Genomic DNA, 25,283 nt, shown 5'->3' with positions numbered 1-25,283 from the left:
GACACTTAGGGTTTCATTTTCGGGGGAAACCGCTACTATTGGGCTAAAAATTTTCAGGTTTTCGAAACCGGGACGAAAAATGAATTTTTTGGGTTACAGACGCCTGGACACGGGGTCGTGTCCGCTAAACACGGGGCCGTGTCCAGCCCACTGTTTGCAGTTTCACTCCAATTATCCTTGTTTCATACTAACCTTTGATGTATTCTTTCAGATGTCGAAATTCACGAGGTTTAACGCAAGTGAACTTGACGCTAGGGCACGGTACGAGATCCTACAAACAAGACCAGAAGAGTACCCTAGGCGGGCATGTACCGACTTGTTAACCATGGTGAATCAACTTGACCGATTCAACAACATCGTGAGAGGTGCACTGGCAGTTGCATTGAACACCCGGCTTCGGTCGGTGCATCAATGCACAATGGAGTTTTACAGTACTTTCATTTTCAACTCAAGGTGTGAACCATTTGACCATGAGGCGGTCACATTCCGATGTGGAGGAACCACGTTCACAACCTCCATGGCACAGTTTGGATCTATCATAGGGCTATATAGTGAAGAGGAATCGGGGAATGAAGAGAATACTGGGGGATTACGAGACTTGGATGCAACTGAACGTCAAGCCGCATGGGCTCAGATCGGTGAAGGAATCTACAACCCTAGCAGCACCAAGAGTACCAAACTGAGGGACCCGCTTTACCGCTACATTCACAGGCTCCTCACCTACTCGCTAAACCAGCGTCACGACAGTAGTGGCGTTGTAGGGTTGAAAGATTTGGTTGTCCTTCACTGCGTCCACAACCAGAAGCCTCTCGATATTCCTTATCTCTTGCTACGAAACATGCACCTAAATCGCCTTGCTCACGCTCCTACACCTATCTTCTTCGGGGGATGGGTGTACCGTCTTTTCAAGCATTTCACGAATATCCCAAGGTCCTTTGAAAGGAGTCCATGGTCGGGACGAGTAGACTACCACATTTGCCGAGCCATGAACTTGCTTTATGAGGCGGAAGACGGTACGGTGAGCTTTCAAAGGACGCAAGGCTATGCATGGAACCCGCAGGAGGCTCTAGTTCTTCACGCACCACCTCCCAATTTTCAGTACCAACCCCAAGGCGATCCGGGTCAATCCTCCTCTCAAGGAGGCGGTTTTCCTAACTTTCAAAGTTTACATGATCTTTTGCAGGAAAACCTCATGTGCACCAGGAACACCTACAATCTCGCCAACAACACATACCACCGGGTTGGAGCTATCGAGCGTAACATTAACGATATACAAGATGATATCGGTAGCATCCGGGAGTACATGGCGAGGCATGGGGGTGGAGGTGATGGTAGCGATGAAGACATGGAGTAGAAGGCTTGAAGGAACAAGGGGCAGGTTGGTGATGAGCCCACAGGTTTAAGTACCCTTCTCTATCGAACAATTTACGGCCTGCGTGCCGCTTGTTGAACAATTTACTTTCTTTAACTGTTTTTTTTTTTATCTTTGTTTTATTTTTACTTTATGCGTGGAGACAATTAACGTTGGTAATTTAGGATGGTTTATGTTTGTTTGGTTTGGTATTGAGTGATTAAACAGGTGCAATGCAAGGGTTAGAGTGCTACACATTAGCACTTGCAGCCCCAAAATGGAGAAACCGGGAGACAAAACCTGTTTTTCAGGCTCACAGACTGTCCACACGGGGACGTGTCCAGCCGACACGCCCCCGTGTTCATCTCCCAGACCTGCTGTTTGGTTACTGACCTGCAATTATTTGCCAGACACGAGGCCGTGTCCAACCGACACGCCCCCGTGTTCATCTTCTGTAAGTTTTCATTACTGGCAGTTCGCCACGGGGCCGTGTCCACCGGACACGGGGCCGTGTCCAGACTGCCAGTAACATAAATCTTTGCTTTTTAACTTACTTTTACACATTCTAATCAACCAAAAACCTTATTTTTGGACACATTGAGGACAATGTGTAATTTAAGTGTGGGGGGATGCTAAAACCTTGAATTTTGCAAATCCTAAATACAAGCCTTACACAAAACTCTATTGGAACCGCTAAACACCCCAAATTTTTTTCAAAAACTTTTTCATTTTTTTTATCATTTACTTGTCTTAGTTTAAGTTGGGAATAACAAGTTCTAAAAAGGTTATATTTTTACAAATTTACAACCGATAGCGTCGTGATAACAAAGAACCAACATAAGAAAATTATGAAACGGCATAACAAGTCTAGTTAAAAATTCGATTATATATACTTGATCACATTAAAAACCCATTCCCACAAAAGTGAGTTTTGAGCCTTTATTGAGCATAAAGATATACATATTTAGACTAAATGCTCATTTTTCGTTTCTTGTGTGAATAGCCGCTTGGTTCTTACAAATCTAGAACTTGCCACGACAATACATTCCCGGTCCTTACCAACTTAAACCCAAGTAAGTAAGTGATGGAGGCATTAGGACTAACCATATTTTTCTTTCTAAACCATTATTTTTCATTTTTTTACCACCTAACCAAAATCCCCCTAGATAGCCCCTTTTGAGCCTAAACCTTTCATTTCATTACCCCAAAACCCTTTTTACCCACCAAAAAAAAACCCTTTTTTATTTTTCACCCTTTATTTTAGTAACAAGCTCGTTTTTTCGTAAACTCGCCTTTTTATATGAAAAAAAAAATATTTGATGATGAAGTCAAAAACAAACAAAAGCTATATAAAAGCTTGTTTGGAGAAATACTTCAAAATAAAAAAAAAATCACTAAAAACAAGGTATTTCACGAAAACCGACGCTTTTTACGATTTTCGCCCTTTTACTAACCACTAACCCAAACCACCCACCTTTAACCCAAGCCTAACCCTTCACCCCAAAAGTCCTCTTGATATTTACAAAGGTAAAAAGTTAAAAAGGAGGAGGATTGATTGCTTGGCAAGCCTATGGAAGGCGTAAGTTCCATGCTGCTCTCGAGTGATTCACTAAAAATTACACCTTCGGCCGAGTGTTGAGTGATCCCCCGTGAGGTATGTGAACTTGCATATAAATGGAATTTTAATAAGGCATGCTATGCCCGAATAAGTAATTTATCTTATGAAACGTTCAAAATAAATCATAACGAATAGGATTGTAAATAAATAAAAATAAAACTTACAAAGACCTTGGATTCCCGACACTCTATGACAAGCTAAAAACTTTCTCTTCTACCTATTCCATTTGGGAGTGTAAGCCACATTTAAAAGAGTTTTGCTTGAGGACAAGCAAAAGTTCAAGTGTGGGGGTATTTGATGTGTGTAAAATGCAACATATAAATCACATCAATTAAGGCATAAAACTAACCCTTTTTAAGTACTAATGTTGGAAAAAGAGTGTTTTTGTCTTCCTTTTGTATTTTCAGGATGAAATAAGCTCAAAATCACAAAAGAAGCAAAAAGACAACTAATTCTAGCATAAATACAAGAAAAGGGATAAAAGTAGACTGCCCGGATCCTCAACGGCAACCCCCAAGGCAAAGAAGAGAAAACAGAAGACTGAACACGCCCCGTGTCCAGCGGACACGGGGCCGTGCCCAAGAAGCAGCAGAAAAGACAAACCAGTAGAAGCTTCCATTGCCCACCACGGGGCCGGGTCCAGCGGGCACGGGGGCGTGGTGAAAGTACAGCAGGCGCATTAATTGTAATTGCGAATTACAATTAATGAAGAGAGAGAATGTCAGACGGGCACGGGGGCGTGTCCAGCGGACACGGGGCCGTGCCCAGCCTTCTGTTCAGCCTATAAATAGGGGTGCTTGGTTTCATTCCATCTCATCCCTTGGCACACCACCTCTCTCACACTTCATCCACCACCCACCACCACCATAACACCATCATCCACCACCATCATCCATTGTCCATCATAGAGTGTGTGAGTCGTCTCGGGATCCAAGATTGATCGTAAGAGTTCTTGACAATCAAGGCCATGTTTGCCTAAGTCTCTTACATCACTTGGTGAAGACAAGTGTTTAGTATAATACTTTTTATTTTTAATCTTTTGCACTTTTTATTTGGTTTTGTATTAATGACTTTAATAACTAGTTACTTATGTTGAAGGTGATCTTTCCTTATCGTTTGTCCGTGGTGTCTTGGCATTATTTTACTGTCTATATAAAATAAAAGATTTTCACCATTCATATCTCCACGGTCTATATGGAGGTATGTTGGCTACCTGGTCGGGGGTTAAGGGAACGATTTGGTAAGGGTCTTGCCCTTGTTCAGCGTTTAGAGGTCCTGCTTGGGACCTGGGTCAAATTTAGTAGGATCTCCTTCAATGCCCATAGGTATTGGATGGCGGGGATCCAAACTCTTTGACCCCCTCATAAGTTAACTACTATTAATACTATAACCCGGCTATTTAGGACTGTATCCCTGCTGACTCAGACTACTTAGCCGAGGGTAACGTCACCGCCGAAAGCGGGGCCTACCACAATTTGCATTAATAACTTAATTCATTATCTTTCAATAATCCGACCCTTTAGGATTGTATCCTTGCTGACTCAAACTACTGGGTTGAGGGTAACGTCGTCTTCAAAAGAGGGGCCTACTACAATAACTAAGATAATCTCTTAAACAAGTGCAAAAGTGCGAAAATAATCAAAGGTTATACTAACACACGTGTCGGATCCAAGTGATTCATCTTGTCTATCTGTTTTTATTTTATTTTATTTTATTTTTCAGCATTTAGTTAGTTTTTATTTTTCTTAGTTTAAAACATTTTTCTCACTTTTTGATTTGATTAGACGTTGAGGATAAACCGGTATTAAAAGCTCTTGTGTCCTTGGACGACCTCGGTATCTTACCAACACTATACTACGTCCACGATGGGTGCACTTGCCCATATGTGTGTTTAGTGTTAGTAAATATCGTGTTTTATAAATTTAAAACTTGGCTAAAAGTGTAAAAAGGGGCTTAAATATACATCTAAAATATAACACACTTCACGCACATCAATGATTTAGGACTTTTCACCATATTTTTAATATTTGATGTTTTCGACTGAAGATTTTTAGTATTTATTGGTTTTTCATATCGTTTTGTAGTTTCGGTTGAATGTTTATTTGAATTTATGGAATGTATCATATCACTTTATTTAAATATTCGATAATAATTGGTATTAATATTATAGAGTATATGCGTTTTTTCATACTATGTAATATATACTAATATATACAAATATGTAATAACAATTTATTCTATGTTAAAAAAAATTAAGCTATTTTTAACTAAGCTAAATACACGCTTAACCACCCATAACCGACCCGCTATAACCAACAAAGCCGAATAACCATAACCACCATAACCGATCGGTTATGGTTATGATTATCCATTAACCGACATCGCGATTATGGCTATGGTTTTAGGTCAAAACCGACCCAAACCGACCCCTAGGTCTCACTATGATGGTATGGATTATCACACAAATGAATGTTTACAAGTGTCCTACAAAATTGCTTACAACCTCATTTCTTCTCTTAGAAACTTAATCTTTGATTCTTGAACATGAGATATGTTAAAAAGTAAACATCATTTTTGAGAGTAAATACTAGAAAAATTGTATCAAAGAAAAGATTGTATGCATCTTGCACATGATGTCACAATTGACCATGTATTTATTGTGCATCAACCATCGAGTATCAAGTTCTGATTTGTTTGACTTTAGTTTTCAAATCCAATTCCGTGTTTCTTCCACTTGAAAATTAAAGTCCATCTTGACTTTGTCAAGTTGAAAGCAATGTGAACTAGTTGACACCTTTTGGATAATTTAGAAGAAAATCTTAGATGACTTATTCTTAAATTGCTTTGCTTTTACCAAGAGAGATTGCAAGTCCGTATTCTGTTATGATATATTATACTTATAGAAAATGCCCCTACTCATTTTTGTTTGACTACAACTTTATCAAAGTGACATTTTATATAATTTGAATTACTATGGTCACATTTGCCAAAAAACAAAATATACATTTAAAAATGTATTTACCGAGAAATCCTGGTCCGTTTGCGTCGTCAAAAACTGGACCAACCATTGTGTGTGCTAGAAAAGGGGTGTTGGTGGTTGTAGACAGTAGTATAATAGAAAAGGGGTTGAGACGGTGGTCATTTGCTAGGAAGAGATATCGCATAGAAAAGATTGGATTTTCTTTAGATATAACTAAACAAATCAAATTATAAAATATCATTACTTTTGCTACCACAGAAGCAGCGAGGGTGATTTATTATAGTTAAACACGTATTTTAACGAGTTCGATAATGTTTTAAAATAAAGTGACGTTTGGTACATGTTTATCGACATAAATAATTAAAATTATCCGTAGTTAATTAAAAAAGAATAGGCATAGGATTCTTGAGGCATTTGTGTTTGGCACATACATACTTTTGGCAGAGGAACCTTCCCCTAAATTCTAGATGCGTACGTGTGGGTTAGCTCTTCGATAAATTAAGTTTTATAAACTACTTTTTTCCACACACAAAGTAGTATTTTATACACATAGAGAGAGGGTGGGAAAGATTAATACTTTTTTTAAGTAGTGGCTTTTGAAAAATAATTTAAAATTATGGTATTTTTATTTATATGTCTAGTGTATTTGTGATGACTTAGACCATTCAATTCACAATTTAATTGTATTTCTAGTGTATTTGTGATGATTTAGACCATTCAATTCACAATGTCTTTTAAGGTGTTTTAAACCCATGCGACATTTTTGAGTGTCTCATTCTTGTTCCTCTAAAAAACGCCCGATGAAGCCATGGTTCCTGTCTCATGGGCGTTTTATTCAAAAAAAAAAAAAAAATTGTCCCCGCGTTTTATGTAAAACGCCAAAATCGCATGAGAATCAAGATTGGACCATTGCTTTCAACGGTAACAAAAAAAGATAAACTTTACTCTCCTCTCTTCAAAACTACTTCAAATTTTATAAAAAAATTACATCATGAATCCCTTCCGACCCCCTTTCGGTGTTCCGTCTAGACCCAGTAACCAAACTTCATATCGCTCGAACACCGTCCAACCGCAACCAAACTTCAATTTTCAAGAGATGGACCCGAGTATGTTGGCGTACGCCCAAATATTAGGAATGGGCGGTTCGCAACCGTTCTTTTCACAGTTCACCTGACTTTGCATCCATGGGCAGTTCGCAACCGTCTCAAGAAGAAACCGAATGCAACAGGTAATTTTCTTTGTAAATTTAAAATAAAACTACAAAGGCATATGATTGGAGTATGTGACCAATTAGGGATTGTCTAAATCGCCTCATCTTTGTACATTGTACTCTTTTGCTTTAAGGCGAAAGATGAGGAATAAAAAAACATTTTTAAGAAATATAAAGTAAAAAATGTAATTTCCCTTTTCTTTTTTACGTTCACTTTTGCATGTTTGTAGGGATGTTTATTTTGAAAAGTTTATAGAGTAAATTACTATACACATTTCAGGCATCATTTTATCTTTATACTTGTTAAAAATGTGATGAAACATACTGTATAGGCGTTTAATAAAGTATATAGATGCATGACAAGTAAAAAAATAGAGACGAATTTGCACGATGGAAGACAAATGATAACCAACTTTGTTTCACTAATTATTTCATGAAAATAACTTATGAGTAAACTTAAAAAGTGCCCACATAAACTTCATCCTCTTTAAAAAAAATTATAAATGTACTTGAAAAATAAGGTAAATACATGAAAAATGGATACGCCGAACATGTAGTTTTTATTTTTATTTTTTTAAAGGCTAAAATCTCACTAAAATCTGCTCAAGGGTAGCAACACTTGAATCCAATGTCTTTGCTAATTAGACACAGCCCTTCACGACACAAATCTTTATGATTCAAGACATCTCGGATCAAATAAAAACATAAGCTAATTACCTCATAACCTTATCGTATTTTACTGAAAATAACGTATAAATAGACAAAAAATGACAATTACAAAAATTATTAACTAGAATAATTGACACTAAATAACTAAAGTTAGAAGATGGATGAAGATAGATAAATTTGGAAGACCATATTTATGATCTTTCAACACAACGTATGAGTACACTTTCCAATTCCGGAGTCTTGAAGTAATCTCTAACGCCATTACAATAACCTCTCGAAACCGCCTTTCTCTTCCTCGGTGCACCTGGGCAATTCAACACCGGAATCCTGGATTCCGGTGTTGTGGGAGTGGTGCAACATTCCTTTTCTTCTTCTTGGTGATGTTTTCTGATTCCTTTCTTTGCGTAAATTGGCTTCAATGGAGTCATGAATTGAATTCCGGAGATGACCCATGTCTTGGTTGCTGCTGATTCCGATTCCATTGTTTTTTCTGCAATTCTCATGCTCATTTGTTAGGGGGTTGAAGAAAGGGTGGTTTAGGTTTGTAAGTAAATGATGATTGAGTTGATGAGAGGAAAAAGAAGGCAAGTGTGGATAAATTTATTAATGACTAATGAGTCTTGGGGTGGTGGCGGTGGCTTTCAGTGTTTGACTTTGACATATAAACCCCACTACTTTGACTTTTTAACATACAACACCCTCAAGTTTTGTTACATTTAATCTTATGATAACTTATATATGAGATTATAACTTAATAGTTTAGTAGTATATACTTCCATGGAGCAGTGAGCTAGGGTCTTCTTAAACTCTATCTATCTTATGAATTAACACTTAAGATTTAAGAATATAGGAGGGATACTAATATTTTTATTATTAAGTAGTAATAGAGGTTGTAAATTCTTCACATGACATGCAATAACATGTAAAAAGATGTGCATTAAAAGTGGGGTAGCATCTTTGATGTAACTTACCTCATTGTTTCTTTTAAATTCTTTGTCTGGTTTGATATTCGACTATTTGTTGGGCCACTATGATCATGAAATTGTGGCTTCGTACCCACTCAATCATGGCTCTAATTTTGATGACCACAATAGGACTATCGAGGTCTCCTTTCATTATACTTCTCTCTTATAATCATGCTTAATTGCCAAGTTGTGATAGGATCTACAATCTTTGTGGCCCGTATGTCCGATAAGCATTGTATTTTTCTTATCCCAACATCTCGATCTCATTCCACAATGTTTTGTTTAAAGTGTTGCAAATATTATTTTTAACGATAATACATGTGTTCATATGTTTATATTCTGTAAACTCGTTTTCAATCATACAAGATTCTAATTTAATATATCCATTCAAATACTTACAAACCTTCAAACAAAAATAAATTACACATAAAAATAAATTGCTAAGGGCTTTACCTTAAGAAACTAATAAACGAAGGGCTAGTTGTGTGCATATAATAAAAAAATATATTGGATTGACAAAAAATAATGGTACCCGAGGAAGTCATGAGCTAAGCAAAGACGTGGTAGATTTAGACTATAGGGTGTGGGTGGTTTGGGTTAGGGGCATTGTTTTACACGTGATGAGGGTAAGATCCACAAACTAAAACTTCAAAATTAAGGATGTGATGGGGCGTGCTGGGCGTGGCCACCATGTGGAAGTTAAATTTTTTTTAAACTATTTAAAATTTCATTTAATAAAAAATAACACACTAATTAAATTAAAAGATTAGATAGAATATTTTAAAAAATGCAAAGAAACTAACACACCAACGTTTTGCGGTTGAGTTTCAGGCATGGATTCGGGTTGGGATAGGCTAACTGGAATAAACGAGTCGTTGTATGGAAAGTTTATGTATGCACGGTTTCCTATATACGATGCGATTCCGGCTAGATCAGGACACGATGAGTATATTAAACCGTGTGGCGGTTGTTGTGGATGGTCGCGTGTAATAGGTATTTGGGTCGGGTTTGGTGGCGGACGGTTTGGCGGCGGGCTAGGGTTCGGGTTATTTTGGTTTCCAAAAGGGTTGTTTGGGTCGTAGCCGCGGTAAAAAGGATACATTGTAGGATGTTGTGGGTTGATTTTATAAAAAAATAAAGAGATATGGTAGAAAAGGTAGAGAAGTGTAAAAATTGTAAAAATTGGTAGGTATTTATAAAGGTTTAATATGTAAATAATTTTTTTATTTAAACTAATCGTTTGGCAACGGCTACCCCCAACGACTACATTGAACCAACCAACCAAAGTCCACCATGTCACCCAGCCCCCCGCCTCACACCAGACACAATCTTGCCGTGGATTACTGGGTTAAATTGTTACATTGTCTTCTTTGCTCATGATAGTGTATACATCATATACACATAAGAAAATACAATTGTATTAGAGTAAATTACAAGTTTTGTCCTTTATGTTTACATCAAATTTCAGGTGCTGTCCTTTAGCGCAAAAATTGACAGGCGGTGTCCTTTAACTTTCAAAATCTTGCACGTTTTGTCCTTTAGGCCAAACCCAGTTAGATTTTTTGGTTAAATCTAGTCATGTGCAAGGCACATGAGGGTATTATTGTAATTTCACCATTTAAGGAGCTATTGTGTAAGTAATATATAGATCCATACTATTTTGTAAAAATAAAAAATATATTAAATTATAACCCTGCACACACTCTCTCTCTTAACTTTCTTCCTCTTTCTTCTCTCTCTCTAACACAAGTTCTCTATGCCATCGTCCATACCACCACCATCTCCTCTTATGAATCACCATCTACACCCTTTTCTCAAACATGTATAAAGTTGAAACCCTCTCTCTATATGTCTCTCTCTATGCCATCGTCGGCGATCCACAACGACCTCTCCAAAACCCAGCAAGCTCTCCGTCTCGTTGGCCTCATCGACGCCGGCAACCAGTGGTCCGATGACTCCTCTACTCTGGTTCAACTTTGCGACCTTCCCAATGGGTTTATGAATCGATGTGGTGGTTGGATATGAGGTGGTGGTGGGTTTGGATCTGAGATGATGGCATGTTATGATGGTGTATGTGGTGGGTGTTTGGTTAGGCCAATCCTTCAGCAACTCGTGTGAATCGGAATCGGAATGGTTGAAGGTGGAGACAAAATCGACTAGGTTAGTTTGATGACTTTGATTTCATGGGTTGAATGTGGTTGCTCAATTTGGAGGTTAAATTATGAACATTCTGATGACAATTTCCGTGTCGTGTTTGTTAGATTAGTGGATTTTGTGTAATAAGGGGTGGTGGTGGAGGTGGAGGTGGAGGTGGAGAGAGCATGGTTTTGGGGATTAAATGGTTCAAGATCAAGTAAGATTGTGATTTTAATTGAAAGCAATGGTAAAGTATCTGGGGATTTGATGTTTTTTTGTGATGTTATTGAAGAGAGCATGTTTTGTGTATTGGTAGATGTTTAATTGAATGACAAAACATAACCGATCGGTGAAATTACAATAATAGTCCCTTGATATTATAAGAATAATATTTTAAATTATTTTGTTTTATTTTTATATAATAGCCACTTGATATAATTTATGTTACACAATAGCCCATTGAATGGTGAAATTACAATAGTACCCTCATGTGCAAGGCACATGACTAGATTTAACAAAAAAAATCTAACTGGGTTTGGCCTAAAGGACAAAACGTGCAAGATTTTGAAAGTTAAAGGACACCGCTTGTCAATTTTTGCGTTAAAGGACAGCGTCTGAAATTTGATGTAAACATAAAGGACAAAACTTGTAATTTACTCATTGTATTAATCTATATATCTATATCTATATCTATACTATATTAATAAGCATATCCAAAGGACTTCTTAAGGTCATAAAAATTTCCTTAAAACACCCTTAATGCATAATGTACACCCCTCTAAAGCACAATATAATTTACAATCCCTATTATACCCTCACTCACACAATGAAAAAAAAAAAAAAAACACGGATACCACCACATTAGGGTTTCAGGTCTCTCATTTCTTATCCGCCTCCATCTACTGTCTCCTTCTCTAGCGATTCAAGAACTGCGCGATTCCTCTTTATATCTAGATCTGTGTTTGTTTCTTCTTTAGATCTATGATTCCTCTTCAGATCTGCGCAATTAGCCAGCTTCACACCCACCTTGTAGCCATGATTTCTGGTAGATCTGAGCCACATCATTTTGCTGTACTTTTCAAGTCTTCCTCTTTCCTGAAGCCATCTTCATCACTATGGATGATGAAATATCTCCAGTAAGTTATTCGGTCACATTATTTTGTGTTTTTTTTGCAACAACGACGGTAGTCTTATCGACTCTCATATCTTTGATGTCCTAAACAGTTTGTAACATTGGCTGAGTACACAACTTTAGATCTTCATCACTGTCGACGATGAAATGTCTCCGGTAAGTTATTCGTGCTTTGTAATTGTGTTCTTATGCATCTGGACTTTGAAATCTACGTTATTGTTTGTAGGAACTGCTAATCATATTTACGTTTTGGTATTTGTTTTACTTGAAGGTTTTGATGTAAAAGAAGAAAAGGTGTGGGTTGATTATTCGTTTGTTTGTGTCATTAATTGCTTCTTAGTACTTTGTAATGACGTTCTTATGTGTTTGAATTTTGAAATCTAGGTTATTGTTTTAAGTAACTGTTTATCATACTTTCGTTTTGATATCTGTTGTAATGTAATTGAAGGTTTTGACATAAAATAAGAAAAGATGTGGGGGATTTTAAGGCAAAAAGCCGGAGGAGTTACCGGATTATCCTCTCAGGTAAGTGAATTGGTGTAGCATCTGTTTTAATAAATAAAAATGTTGTTAGGATGAAAACTGGTTGATGTTTTTTGTTAATGTAGGGTTTGGGGAATCAGATGTTGAGGTTAAGGCATGTAGCTTCAGCTATGAGAAGTTTTGCCGTACTTTTCGAGTCTTGGCTTTCCTGAAGCCATCTTAATCACTGTCGACGATGAAATATCTCCGGTAAGTTATTCGGTCACATTATTTTGTGTTTTTTTGGCAACGATGGTAGTCTTATCGACTCTCATATCTTTGATGTCCTAAACAATTTGTAACATTGGCTGAGTACACAACTTTAGAGGATTTTGTACAGGCTATTACTCTTCCTCTTGCAATCGAGACTTCTTGTGAAGGTCTAGAATGGGCTAGCTTTGGTGAGGTAAATATATCCTTATTTTAAATGGTACTGGTGTAGTTCAGGTATCTTAATATTATTTATTAATTTTCATGTTGCTGTTTATTGGCAGTGTGGCAGGTATCACCTATAAGGAATGGGCACCTGGAGCTGATATCCTTTTTATTAAAAAAATTATAGTCTGCTTCGCTTTTTGAAGATTTCAATAGTTGGAATCCAAATGCTGATGTTATGACCAAGGTATGTTCATTAAGTTGTTACCTAGCTAGGAACTAATGTACGATTCATCATTCAACCACAGACTTCATTGTACCTCTTTCATCAACTGGGAAACTGATTCATAACAAAAGAAATGAAGCATGTCATGCTTTATATACTTTCTATAGTGAGAAATGAATCCTACAGACATTGTTTGATAGATCTGATTTTTGTGGGTTTCTATTGACAAAAAATGAATTCAATTGATGTATCCTGTAGATCCGTAAATTTGATGTGTGAGATGCGTAGGGTTTCTTTTTGTTTTTATCTGAAATCGGTTTTATATCTGGTGATAACGAGTTTAATATGTTGATTTTGTAGAGTGAAAAATGGATCCTATCGCATTGACATATGGCTACTGTATTGGGCCGCCAGTTTAAGCTTCGTAGAAGGCCCAGGTCAGTTGGGGTTATGCTTGTTTGTGGTCTACAGGTGGCAGTTGGCCTAGCAATGGCTGAAACTAAGGTTCAAGGCCCAGCGTTGGTTTAATTTGCAGATTAAAGATAGCCAGGTTTGGGCTGCTAAAATGGGTTGTACTTTACAGGATGCAATGAATATGTTGTAGTGATTTACTGATTAAGTATTGGTTGTATTTTTTGAAGGTACTCTCCCATGGGACGATCATTCTATTCTCCTGATCTGGGTTGTAGACAGCCACTCGGTGAGGGGTTGGACGATCATTCTATTCTTCTATGCACGCGTCCATATCCACCTCTGAGATCTTAAACCAATCTTACCTTAACATCATATGTTTGAGCATATTGACCAAAAATCAGATTTACATGTCAAGTTCCCTTCGCTTTCCAACAGTAAGTAAACTATCTAGATCATTTTTTGAATAGATCAAAGTGCTGGATTAAGTTGAACTACACAAATATCAACCCACTTAATTAGAACCGTTTGAATAATTTTAAAATGTTCATGGCTTATACCAAACAAGTTTTAAGTAATCATACCCATGTCTGCAAGGCCAAATTTTCTCTTTTTTTTTATAAATATGGATTAAAAATTGCAGCAAAGGACCAGTGATAGACAAATAGGCTTTGTGGAGCAATTGAAACATAATCCAATGCTCTGAGTAGGTCTTGATGTTTTTGAGGATGAGCCTTGCATGAAACCTGGTCTAGCCGACATAATAAATGCTATAAGATTTAACATTTTTTTGCAGCACCAATGACTAATGACTAAATCCATTTGTTGGTCTTGGTTTAACTTTTTTCCCAATGAGGCTGGAATATCTTATGCTGACCCATTTGTTTATTGGAGTGAAAAGTTTGCCAAGAAAGACCCTGAAAGAGAAACGCAACCAATTTTACTAATTGGATGTATGCATTTGTTTAACGTACAGATTGCTGACCCATTTGTTTAACGTACAGATTGCTACCGAACTCAGTTGGAGGTATATCACATCTTTCTCGGATTCATGTAAACGAACCATATATGTAAGTCCGATTTACTCTGTAATTAAAATCAACAGTTTTTTGGTCTTATATTGACATATTTGAAGATGGAGTCTCGGGTCATGTTTATCTCTAACGAGTCAATCTGGTTAGATATTCTAGATTAAGGAAACTGTTCAAACTGGTCGAAATTAGGCCAAGATGCGTATTATTGCAAAAACAAAGCTCTCTAAATCATTTTAGTTTTAAAAACGAGTCTTGTTTGCCTGAAGGAAGCTCTGATCTCTGTTACTACTAAAGAAATGTGGGGTTAAAATAATGACGTGTTTTTGGATGAAGTTTATCAAAAATATCTATTAAAACAATGTGTTACCTGGCAAAAAGACTTTATTTTTCAGATTCAAACCCTTTACTTTTACTCAACATAGACTACAAAAGTACACCCATACCCTCACCTTCACCCTAAAAAGGACACCCTTTTTGGCGAAATCAATCTGCAAAAAGAAGAGAACCATTCTGAACCATTTTGTTGTTTTGGTGAAATTTGAACCAATTTATAAGAGACACTATTTGCAGCTTAAATATATCTCTCTCTAGGTTTGCAAAAAGTCCATACATGAACAATTAAGCTATAAACAAATGCTACAAAAGCACATACAACAAGATAAATGGCATGTGGCTTTAAGAAACATTTTCCCATAATCTAAGGGGCAATTTGGTTCGCGGAATAATTAGGAATTGAAATTGGAATTTGTTTTTGCAATAATATGCATCTTGGCCTAATTTCGACCAGCTCCGGTCGAAACGGTTCGATTCGAAATGGTTCGCGTCGAAACGGTACGGCTTGAAACCGTTCGCGTCGAAGCGTTACGGGTCGAAACCGTTCGCATCGAAGCGGTACTGGTCGCGTCGAAACCGTTCGTGTCGAAATGGTACGAGTCGAAACGGTACGGGTCGAAATGGTTTGGATCGAAACCGAACACCCCCTGAATATTTGAATCTTGCATGCTATCATTGGCCCAAAGGCTTCTTGGTGATCATTGTATATCTTCCTGGTCACTTCCCATTGTTAATGATCTAATTGATTATTTAATTGTTTTGGTCACAAGGGATCATGCATTGCAATTTTGTACAGGACTACAGGACGGGTTGGTAATAGGTCAAAGTGGTTTCAGGATAAACCAAATGGATTCATGTGATCACCACATTCTTGTTTTTACATGGAGGCAGACGAAGCCAATGATGATATGTCCTCAGCAAAAGACGGTGAAACAATAAACAAGGCTGAGTGAGTAATCAAGGGTTCACTGGAATGACGAAGAACAAAGTTGATATGTTCCCCTATCGCTTATTAATTTTGTTTCTCTTCTCATTACAGATTCATCTTCAATACCAATACATGTGGCTTCACCTATATTAAAGATTTCATATTATAAAAGTTGTACTTGCATGAATCCTAAATGAATTTAGCATTGTTTATTCACTTGCATATATGTGAATTTAGGCTTTGTTAGATCTGGAAATATTGCTTTTAATCGATCAATATAAATAAATGGGCATGTCTTTATGATGAGGCCTCGAGTTCTTTATGATGAGGCCTCGAGTTCGAGACTTTTTGAAAACGAGTTTATATAAGACACTATTTCAATTCAAAAAGAAAAAAGATCCCTGCTTGAGTTTATACTTATCGTGATATAAAATTAGTAAACTAGATAAAATGAACATGAATCATGAAATATATTCATTTGGAGATTTTGTTCGCCTCTTTTTATTAACATGAATTTCTACCTTTCTAATAATATATACATGGAACAGGTTCTTCTATTAATTTAAATTTCTGTATTACTAAATCACTATTTTTTTATGAAGTATATATTTTTATGAAAACACAAGGTGAATGTACAAAGTTTGTTTGTGTAGTTTATGACTGTAGATACCTAATTTGGTTCAACATGATTAAGACTAAGATGAAACCTCGTAGAGAACAACCGTAGATATGTTCTTTTATTTGTAAAGATTAACTTATTTACATTACGTCTTTTTAAATTTATCATGACAATTCTTTTTCATTGTTGTACCGTATTTTTATTATGTGATAAACCTTACCCGACCCGAATTGTCAAACCGACCCGAATTTTTTATGTTCGGACATATGAAATTGGAACATATTAAAAAGTGAACCCCTGCAAAAAAAAAAAAAAATAAAAAAATTCTAGATCCGCCACTCAGAAAACTAACATAAGTATTATACAATACATCACGAGAGGATTCATAACCTAACAAGTAACAAATTTGAGTTTCAGATTGTTGCCGCCGCAACATCGGTTGAGGCTCACCTACAGATGCTTGCGTATATTATATAATGGTTGATAATAGATGGGTCATTGACAAACATCAATGCTATGGATAAGAAAACCAGTGTACCACAGTACCATACACAAAACGGGTAATGCGTTTTAAATTGTTGCCGCCGCATCGCGCGGGTTCCGGCTAGTACTATATATAAGCATTTCCCATGTCTAAAATAGTAATTTAACCCCAACTTTTTAAGATGGCAGACTAAAAGTCTCAAACATAACCTATATTTTTACATTTTTCTTCCCATCTTACCCTTCGCTCCCTATATCCCATCTTACGAAGCACCATGTACAAGGATGTTAACCCAAAGTTTTAAGAGACCTTCTAGAACCCTAATACTAAATAGTAAAAGAAGCCGTACGGGATTAAAGACACGCCGCTTCACTTCATCTTCCCCTAACCCCTCCAATCCCATAAAATCCACCGCACCCTACTGAGCTTCTCTGCAACACAAGCGTAAATTCGCCTCTCTCTCCACCACCCAAACTTCACAGTTCTGAACCCTAATACCCAAATCCAGTTTCCTCTCAAGCACCGGTCACCCATCTCCAAACACCACCTCCACTTCCCCGGTCATCCACCCTCATCAAGCACCGGCCGTCGCCACCACTCACACGATCCATCTCGTTCTCCGGTCACCCACCACCGTACTCCTTCTCCACCTTGAACCCCAATCGCCGTACAAGGACGTATTTCGGCCGTCTCCGGCGGTGGAATGGACGCATCAATCACTGGTGAGTTTCTATTACTTTTCAAATTTTCAGTTTGATTCATCTTCAATCTTATTGGAACCCTAGAATTCGTATACATGTATATGTAAATCAATATGCAGGGTGTGAAGAGGGCACAGGGTTAGGATGAAGATGCAGTGAGATGACGGCACAGGTAAGAAAATTACATTTTAATTTATGCAAAAAAATCTGATTTTTTCATGACTCCATTCAATGATGGGAGTTCTACCAGAGGTAATCTTGAATTCATGATATTAGTAAGAATGAAGTAAAATAAAAACAAAAAACCCTTAAAACTCTTCCATATTTGTCTGTTTTCACAGCTTCTTACAGACCAACTGAAGATTTCAAACGTCCTTAAAGAGCAGCCCTTCATTAGGTAATTCCTACCCACCCGTTAAATCGTTAATGTTGCCTAAAAATAGGATTATCATTAGATTTAAAAAAAGAGAAACATTTTGTTGTTATGATTGTTAACAGTTTAATTGTGAAGTTACCCTGTTTTTCTTTCTTCCAGTAAAAAAACAATAACAAAAATTTATATTTTTTGCGTTGGTAGGAAACCTACTTTATGTCGAACTATGTTGTTAGATGTTATAATCTTGCGATATGAAACTTTGCAAAATGTAGGAAGGATGGTGTGGTGATCACAAGAGAACATTGCCAGAGGTTAAATCCAAGATTCAAATACGGAAACAAGACGTCTTTAAACTTGATCGAGTGTTTGTGTAAGATCTTGCTCAGAGAGTACCTTATCTTTACGTTCTTGATATTATAAAACGCGTGGGTCGTGCCTGTATGGGTCAAATCGGCCAACAGTTTTTGTTAAAAAGTTGTTTACTTTTTATAAAAATGATTGTGTACTTATCATTTTGGATGTTTTATGTATTAATAATCCCCTTAGGCGCAGCCTTTTTAGCGCCACACCCCCTAAGGCGTGCCTCGAGGCGCACGCCTCAACCTTTTTTAAAACCTTGATTATTAGTAAGCGTGTAAGAAATGTACATATAAAGGTGTTTTAGTAGGTCAACCTAATTTGATCTGTTTTTTAACCCCTTGCCCCTTGGACGTTACAAGTTTTGTTAGCTTTACCAAATTACTAACAAGTTTTTTTTTTTTATCATGTTCTTTTTTACAGACTTGCAAGATATTCTCCCTGGAATTCTCAACCAGCTAGGTATGTTTAAACGCCCTTATATTTCTCTAGATATAGCAATCTTGACCTGTTTACTTTCGAAGTGTTGATTCGGGCTACGTTTCATCTCTAATGGGTCAAAATGGGTTAAGTAAAAAAATAACTAAATGTAAATCAATCATATTGGTCGAATGGGTCGTAAAAGGTCATATTTTCAATAATTTTGGACAAAAAAAATCCTAGATCAACCCAACCATCTGATGCAAAAATCATCTACATAAATAAGAAACCATGATGGCTCTTCAAGTAAGCATTTAAATAATTCGTTTTTCCTCAACTCTATTTTTGTTTATATAGAAGAGAAATAAGAGGTTTTTTTTACAAAGCGACGGGTTGAAAATGTTTTAGGAGCTCCTTCGGTCCTTCTAACCTTCAACTGTTGTTGAAGCATGCTAAAAGTGTGGGTCATTTTCAAGAGGCTCGTGGTTTGTTTATTTGTATAGAAGCCAAGTAAATTGGCGATTTCAATAAGATTACTTGTGAAAGAGTCGATTTGGTTTAATTTACTATTTAATGATGGTTGCTGATCATGACCGTGGGTTGCACTAAGTAGAGAAGGAGCCCTCTGTGTTTGGGATTAGTTATTTAAACTCTTGATTGATAGCTTGTTGATAGCTAAATAATTATTAAAAGCTCAAGTTTTTAAATAATATATATCATTTCAAGCGTCAAACCAGGTGTCCATTGATGAAGCTGGAAGAAAGTTCAGTGTGGAAAAACCAGGTGTCCATGACGATGATCTGGTCTTCATTGAAGAACCAAGTATTGTTGATTTTAAACCATTAGAAGAACTTACGAGTTACAGTGAAAAAGGGTCATCAGTCTCCACAGTTGGATTATCTTGTAAAAAACTGGGAATATAAACAAGAAAATGTTGTGAGAACTTCTAAGGGAAGAGCTTGAAAATTTAAGCGAACAACGTCAAGTCGAGCTTAAGAATTTAGAATTATTAGAACAACATTGTTTTGAAGAAGAAAGCTATGGAGGTGATAAACCTCCTGTTTCAGTGTCGGATGAAGTTCACGAAATTGATGGCGAGTATGATACAGTTACATATCGGAAGCAACAAGCTTTACATGTGCGGAAGTTATTGAAAGCCAGTGTTAACAAAGAGCAGATACTTATGGAGAAACTGAATTGCGGTATTTGTTCTTCAAAACGCACCCGTTGTTATCGGCCATCAGGTAATTTTTTTGGGCAACAATTTCTCTTCTGTGTTTTTGTTTTACTTTCATCATTTTTTTCTTTTTAGTTTCTTAATGATGGATGACTTTCCTGTTTATTTTTATATTTTTAGGATAAAGAATTGCGGTATCGGTTCATCTGTAATCCTTTTTCAAATTAGTGATTGCTTAAGGTTGTCATATGATGTATATCTTTGGCTTATAAAACGCGGGGCAAATCTACATATTGAAGACAAGTATGCTTTTTTCACAGTTTTTTGTTGTATTTTATTCATTCTTTTAGCTTCTTTCAATCGGTTATTTCTTTTCCTTGACATTATTTTATCACACATCTTGTTTTGTTAAACCTAATTTTATTTTGTAGAAAAAAGCAATGGGCAGAGGTAGCCGTTTCTAATACCGCTAGCAATTATTGTTCTTGACATGTACACTCAATGGTGAATTAATTAGCTTAATTGCTTATCCGGTATTATTTTCATTAGTTGACTTATTGATTGAATTCACTTATCTGTGAAATTAGGCATAGTAGAGTATTTGATTTTGGGAATAAATGGGTCAAATAAAAATATGTAGTTATCAATTGGCAAGTAAAGGCTGGAATCTGGCAAAAGAAACTGAAGTTTGTGAAATCTTATGTATGGACAACGTACGGAAAACGATTGATGAATTAACGGAAAACATGCACAACGTTGTCGACTCCGCCGCAACGCGCGGGTTCCCTACTAGTATTAATAATATATATAAGATGTAAAATAAACCAGTTGTAGTTTATGAAAGAACATGTTAAATGAAGCTAACATGTTTATACTCATGAACAAAATTTGATTCTATTCACCCATACTATGGAATCATGTTATTCCATAGCGAGAAGATATTTGCATCATTCTATCCAAACATGTTAGTACTTTCTTAGAATTCTAATTAAACTATTTTTTATAAAATTTTAGTATCGAATATGCTCATTTAACAACGTATTTCGGCTTATAATTAACCTTTATATGTGTTGGTGTAGTTTATAATGTATATTTATTATTTTATAGACACATTACCCAAGAATTTTGTAATTTGAAAAAGTATTTTATGTTTAAAGTTTGCATCTCAACAAAAATTAAAGAATCGAGTGTAAGTAGCATAAAAGACTCATTAAAGTACAAAATAATAAAATTTATAAGTTAAAAAACATGCAAAAAATATCCTTTTTATCTCTATTTTTCGTAAAGAGGCTAAAAAGATAAATTCAATAAAGAAAATAAGTCTAATCATAAAAGGAAAAATAGAAGACAAGAACAAAAGAAAAAGGGAAAAGGAGAAAAGAATATTGAATATTAACTAGAATTACGACACGCCGCAATGCGGCGGGGATTCTTTAGTTATAGCTAAGTCGATTTAGGACGCGCACATTATGTTGAACCTGTCAAACGGGAAAAAATAGACGATGTAAAAACGTTCACCCACACACGCACGTTGCGTCGTGTTAACTCGCAAAATTTAGAACGAAAGGTAAAAACGTTAAACCAAAGACGCACGTTGCGATGTGTTAAGTCACAAAATTTAAAACGAACCATAAAGCGAAAAATTTGCTGAAAATGAAAACTATAAAGGACCAAAGTTGAAAGTATAAAAAGTGGTGAGGATAGATTGCAAAAGATAAAAAGTTTTGTGTTAAAAGTAAAAAAAAAAATAGTTTTGGGTTAAAAGTAATTTATGAAATACTTTTGGGTGAAAAGTAAAAAAAAAATTTGAAAAAACCCCCAAAGCCAAGTTTACAACAAACATATGCATAACCATTTTTTCTTTGAAAAACCCCCAAAGCCAAGATTATAACACATAAGTAAAGAAAATCAAAGTGGTTAAATCACAAAAGATGAAAACTTTTGAATTAGAAGTGAAAAATCAAAGGGGTTAAATTGTATAAGATGGAAACTTTTGAATTAGAAGTGTAAGTCGGCTTAGACGGAGAGTACTCGAGGAATAATTGACCTGGGATAACAGTACTTGTGCCTCGGCAGTCTACCTTGTAGCGAGTACTCGAGTAGTACTCGGAGCCTAGGCGGGACTTTTACAACTATGCCAAAGATTAAAACTTTAAATTTAAAATTGTCAAAGATGAGAACTTTAGGGTTAAAAAGGAAACAAAGATTAAAACTTTAAACTTAAATTGTCGAAGATTAAAACTTTAGGGTTAAAAAGGAAAAATCTACTTTTTTTTTTGAAAAACTCCCTAAGCTAAATGTACAAGAGCCTTATGCACAATGAAGTTGCTTATTTATAAGTAAACTAGAATTGAGACCTGCCGCAATGCGGCGGGGATTCTTTAGTTATAACTAAGTCGACCTAGGACCCGCACGTTATGTTAAACCTGTCAAACACGAAAAAATAGACAATGTAAAAACGTTCACCCATACACGCACGTTGCGTCGTGGTAACTCGCAAAATTTAGAACGAAACGTAAAAACGTTAAACCAAAGACGCACGTTGCGATGTGTTAAGTCACAAAATTTAGAACCAAGCATAAAGCGGAAAATTTGCGAAAAATGAAAACTATAAAGGATCAAAGTTAAAAGTAAAAAAAGTTGTGAGGATAGATTGCAAAAGATAAAAAGTTTTGGGTTAAAAGTAAAAAAACAAATAGTTTTGGTTTAAAATTAATTTATGAAATACTTTTGGGTGAAAAGTAAAAAAAAATCAATTTTTTTTTTTTAAAACCCCTAAAGCCAAGAATACGACAACCATATACATAACCATTTTTTCTTTGGAAAACCCCCAAAGCACACCCCGCGTTACAGCGGGGCGTAAAACGTTGTCAAATAGTACTAATGTCACACAACCGTGATCGACCACTGTAGGATCGTTTGGTGACCCGAATGAGTCAATCAGAGGCGTTTTCGTCAATTACAGGTGCGGAATAACAAGTAATCAACGTAGGAAAAGCTTGTAATACACTTTAAACACTTTCTGTATTGATTTGACGGTGAATACAACCAGTTCTCGATCCGGCAGCACTTCGGTACGAGATTCAATCAACCGTTCCAACTGAGATCGCCCTAAGGGTATATATAGGCCTTTGGGACCGCTTATTGGACAGGCCCAATAAGCGGCCCAGACATGTTGTCACAAAAGCGATCCAGCCCATGGTCACTCGAGCGGTCCAACATGGTCACTCGAGCGATCCTAAACTCTAATGGGCCTAATAAGCGATCCACTAACCCTAATTCTATACATTTTCACATTTCCTCGTATATTATGCCCAGATCTAACATCTAATACTTATGACTCGATACAAGACGGAATCAGCAGATGTAGTGCACCAACAACCACCAACACTAACTCGACCTAGGATCTGCGTGTTGCGACAAACCTGTCAAACATGAAAAAATAGAGCTAAAAACGTTGAACCACACATGCACGTTGCGCCGTGTTAACTTGCAAAATTTGAAACAAAACATAAAAAAGTTGAACCACACTCATACGTTGCGTCGTATTAACTCGAAAAATTTAGAACTATACGTAACGAAACGTAAAAAAACGTTAAACCAAAGACGAAAAGTATAATTGACAAAAGTTGTGAAGTTAAATTCCAAATAATAAAAAGTTTTGAGTTAAAGTTAAAAAACAAATTTTGTAGGGTTAAAATTGAAAAAGGCAAAAACCTTTGGGTTAAAACAAAAAAAATCAAATTTTTTTTTTTTTTTGAGAAATCCCCAAAACACAAGTTACAAATGTTTATGCATGAAAAAGTTACTTATTAATATATGGAATAATAATTATTCATCTTTATATTTCAAACCCATTGAATATATTTTATTTTCCCCTGGTATTAGCTCAAATAAACAGGTTAAAGTAAAAGGTTGATAAAATTTAACGATTTTAAAACTCAAAACGTACAACTTTATGTTTTTTGGGGGGAGGTTTTAATTAAATTCATACCCGTCAAAACAGTTTAGCATGCATTCAAATTTGATAGTTTTTAAACTCAAATGAAACTATGATTTAATCAAGAGACAATAATTGTTTTTTTTAACATTTTCTTATTACATGGGTTAAATAAATAAAAAATTTTACGCAAGTTAAATATGATAAATATCATTCAAAATCGTTTAAAATAAACCATCCATAATTAAGGAAATGTCAAACTTAGCCGTTGTTAATCACCAAACTTAGCCGCCGTTGATTCTTGGTAGAAATCACCATCGATTGCTATGGCAATCAAAGACGATGATACGGCCTCCTCTAAGCCGTCGGCCCAACACCATGTCTATGCAGTTACCAACATTCAAAATAAGGTTTGTATCATCGACAACACCAAAGTCACGTATTCATTCTTGGTTAAGCTCTTTAAACTCCATGCACGTGATAACAAGGTTCTTAATCATATTGATGAAACTCCACCACCAGCCAAAACCCATGAGACTTACGAGTTACTAGTCATGAGACGAAATCGATAGCAGTGTTCTTCGATGGATATGTGGCACCTTTTCTGATGACTTATTGGTTCGGGTTCTTAATATAGACACAACTGGCATGGATGCTTTGATCAAGATTCTAGACATCATTCTCAACAACGAATGATATAAATTAATAATTTCTATGTAGCTAGCATATGTACAGTGAGAATTTTGATATATGTCCAAGAGTCCTTTGTCTATTTTATTAAAAAGGATAAAAAAAATATGCATTAACCTAAAGGAGAGTATATATTCTATATTTCTCCATTCCAAAAGGATATAAAAAAAGGCCTCTAGACAATGATGTATGACATGGATAGATGATCCTAATTTCCAACTGTTTGCAACTACCTAAAACGTACCTTTAAATTTCAAATGTCAAACTAACTTCATTAAAAACATAGTGCATGTAAATTTAATCTAAGGTCTTATATAATCAAAACTTCATGTAAAAACACAGTTGTTGATGCAACAAACACGAGACCAAAGATGGTAGCTGAGTTGGTTAGGCAAAGAGGTTGAAGGGTTCAACCTTGCCTAACGCAGGTCGCGGGGTTCCCCCACGTTTGCAAAACGTGGAAGGAGGTTCACTAGTATGTAATTGTTGTTTGCAGAGAGTTCTTTCTCCGAGACGTGCTCGAATCCAGAAGTGAAAGCAAACAGAATGTGTGTGGTGGATGTGATAAGGAGTAACTTGAGAGTGAGCAAGTACTCCACGAATGACCAGAAATGAGGGAATCTCAACTG

The 25,283-nt window shown here is 36.2% G+C and overlaps 1 protein-coding gene and 1 long non-coding RNA gene across 10 annotated transcripts; both read left to right on the top strand.

Moving 5' to 3' along the window:
* The first annotated feature begins 11,746 nt into the window (after nt 1-11,746).
* LOC110896078 lies at nt 11,747-16,136 on the top strand. Of its 5 annotated transcripts, none has more exons than XR_002567623.2 (11): nt 11,764-12,065; nt 12,154-12,217; nt 12,333-12,355; nt 12,510-12,586; nt 12,670-12,793; nt 12,910-12,989; nt 13,078-13,205; nt 13,545-13,734; nt 13,826-14,032; nt 14,600-14,665; nt 15,759-16,136. It is a non-coding gene; the product is annotated as an uncharacterized LOC110896078 (long non-coding RNA). The 5 variants fall into 5 exon arrangements; XR_002567624.2 differs by having other exon boundaries at nt 12,288-12,355; XR_002567621.2 differs by lacking the exon at nt 12,333-12,355 and having other exon boundaries at nt 11,747-12,065.
* A 1,158-nt stretch (nt 16,137-17,294) lies between these two features.
* Nucleotides 17,295-20,572, top strand: LOC110896079. Of its 5 annotated transcripts, none has more exons than XR_004873971.1 (8): nt 17,305-17,715; nt 17,814-17,866; nt 18,036-18,091; nt 18,343-18,440; nt 18,851-18,889; nt 19,585-20,091; nt 20,205-20,327; nt 20,456-20,572. XR_004873971.1 is itself a non-coding variant. In XM_035980513.1 (8 exons), exons 2-6 carry the CDS (start codon nt 17,855-17,857, stop codon nt 19,768-19,770), a joined length of 402 nt encoding a protein of 133 aa, XP_035836406.1. In that variant the 5' UTR covers nt 17,306-17,715; nt 17,814-17,854; the 3' UTR covers nt 19,771-20,091; nt 20,205-20,327; nt 20,456-20,572. The 5 variants fall into 5 exon arrangements, 3 of the variants coding, with proteins under 3 accessions (XP_035836407.1, XP_035836406.1, XP_021999209.1); XM_035980513.1 differs by having other exon boundaries at nt 17,306-17,715; nt 19,574-20,091; XM_035980514.1 differs by having other exon boundaries at nt 17,295-17,715; nt 17,779-17,866; nt 19,574-20,091; nt 20,205-20,569.
* The last annotated feature ends 4,711 nt before the right edge of the window (nt 20,573-25,283 follow it).

Source organism: Helianthus annuus, chromosome 12 (genome assembly GCF_002127325.2).
Source record: "Helianthus annuus cultivar XRQ/B chromosome 12, HanXRQr2.0-SUNRISE, whole genome shotgun sequence".
Taxonomy (NCBI): Eukaryota; Viridiplantae; Streptophyta; class Magnoliopsida; order Asterales; family Asteraceae; genus Helianthus; species Helianthus annuus.
This window is presented reverse-complemented; position numbering and strand designations above follow the sequence as displayed.

What these genes read in the sequence shown, in the direction of transcription:
- LOC110896079 (XM_035980513.1), top strand. An exon ending in AAAGAGCAGCCCTTCATTAG is followed by an intron (nt 18,092 to 18,342) that starts GTAATTCCTACC and finishes TGCAAAATGTAG; the next exon opens with GAAGGATGGTGTGGTGATCA. An exon ending in AAACTTGATCGAGTGTTTGT is followed by an intron (nt 18,441 to 18,850) that starts GTAAGATCTTGC and finishes TCTTTTTTACAG; the next exon opens with ACTTGCAAGATATTCTCCCT.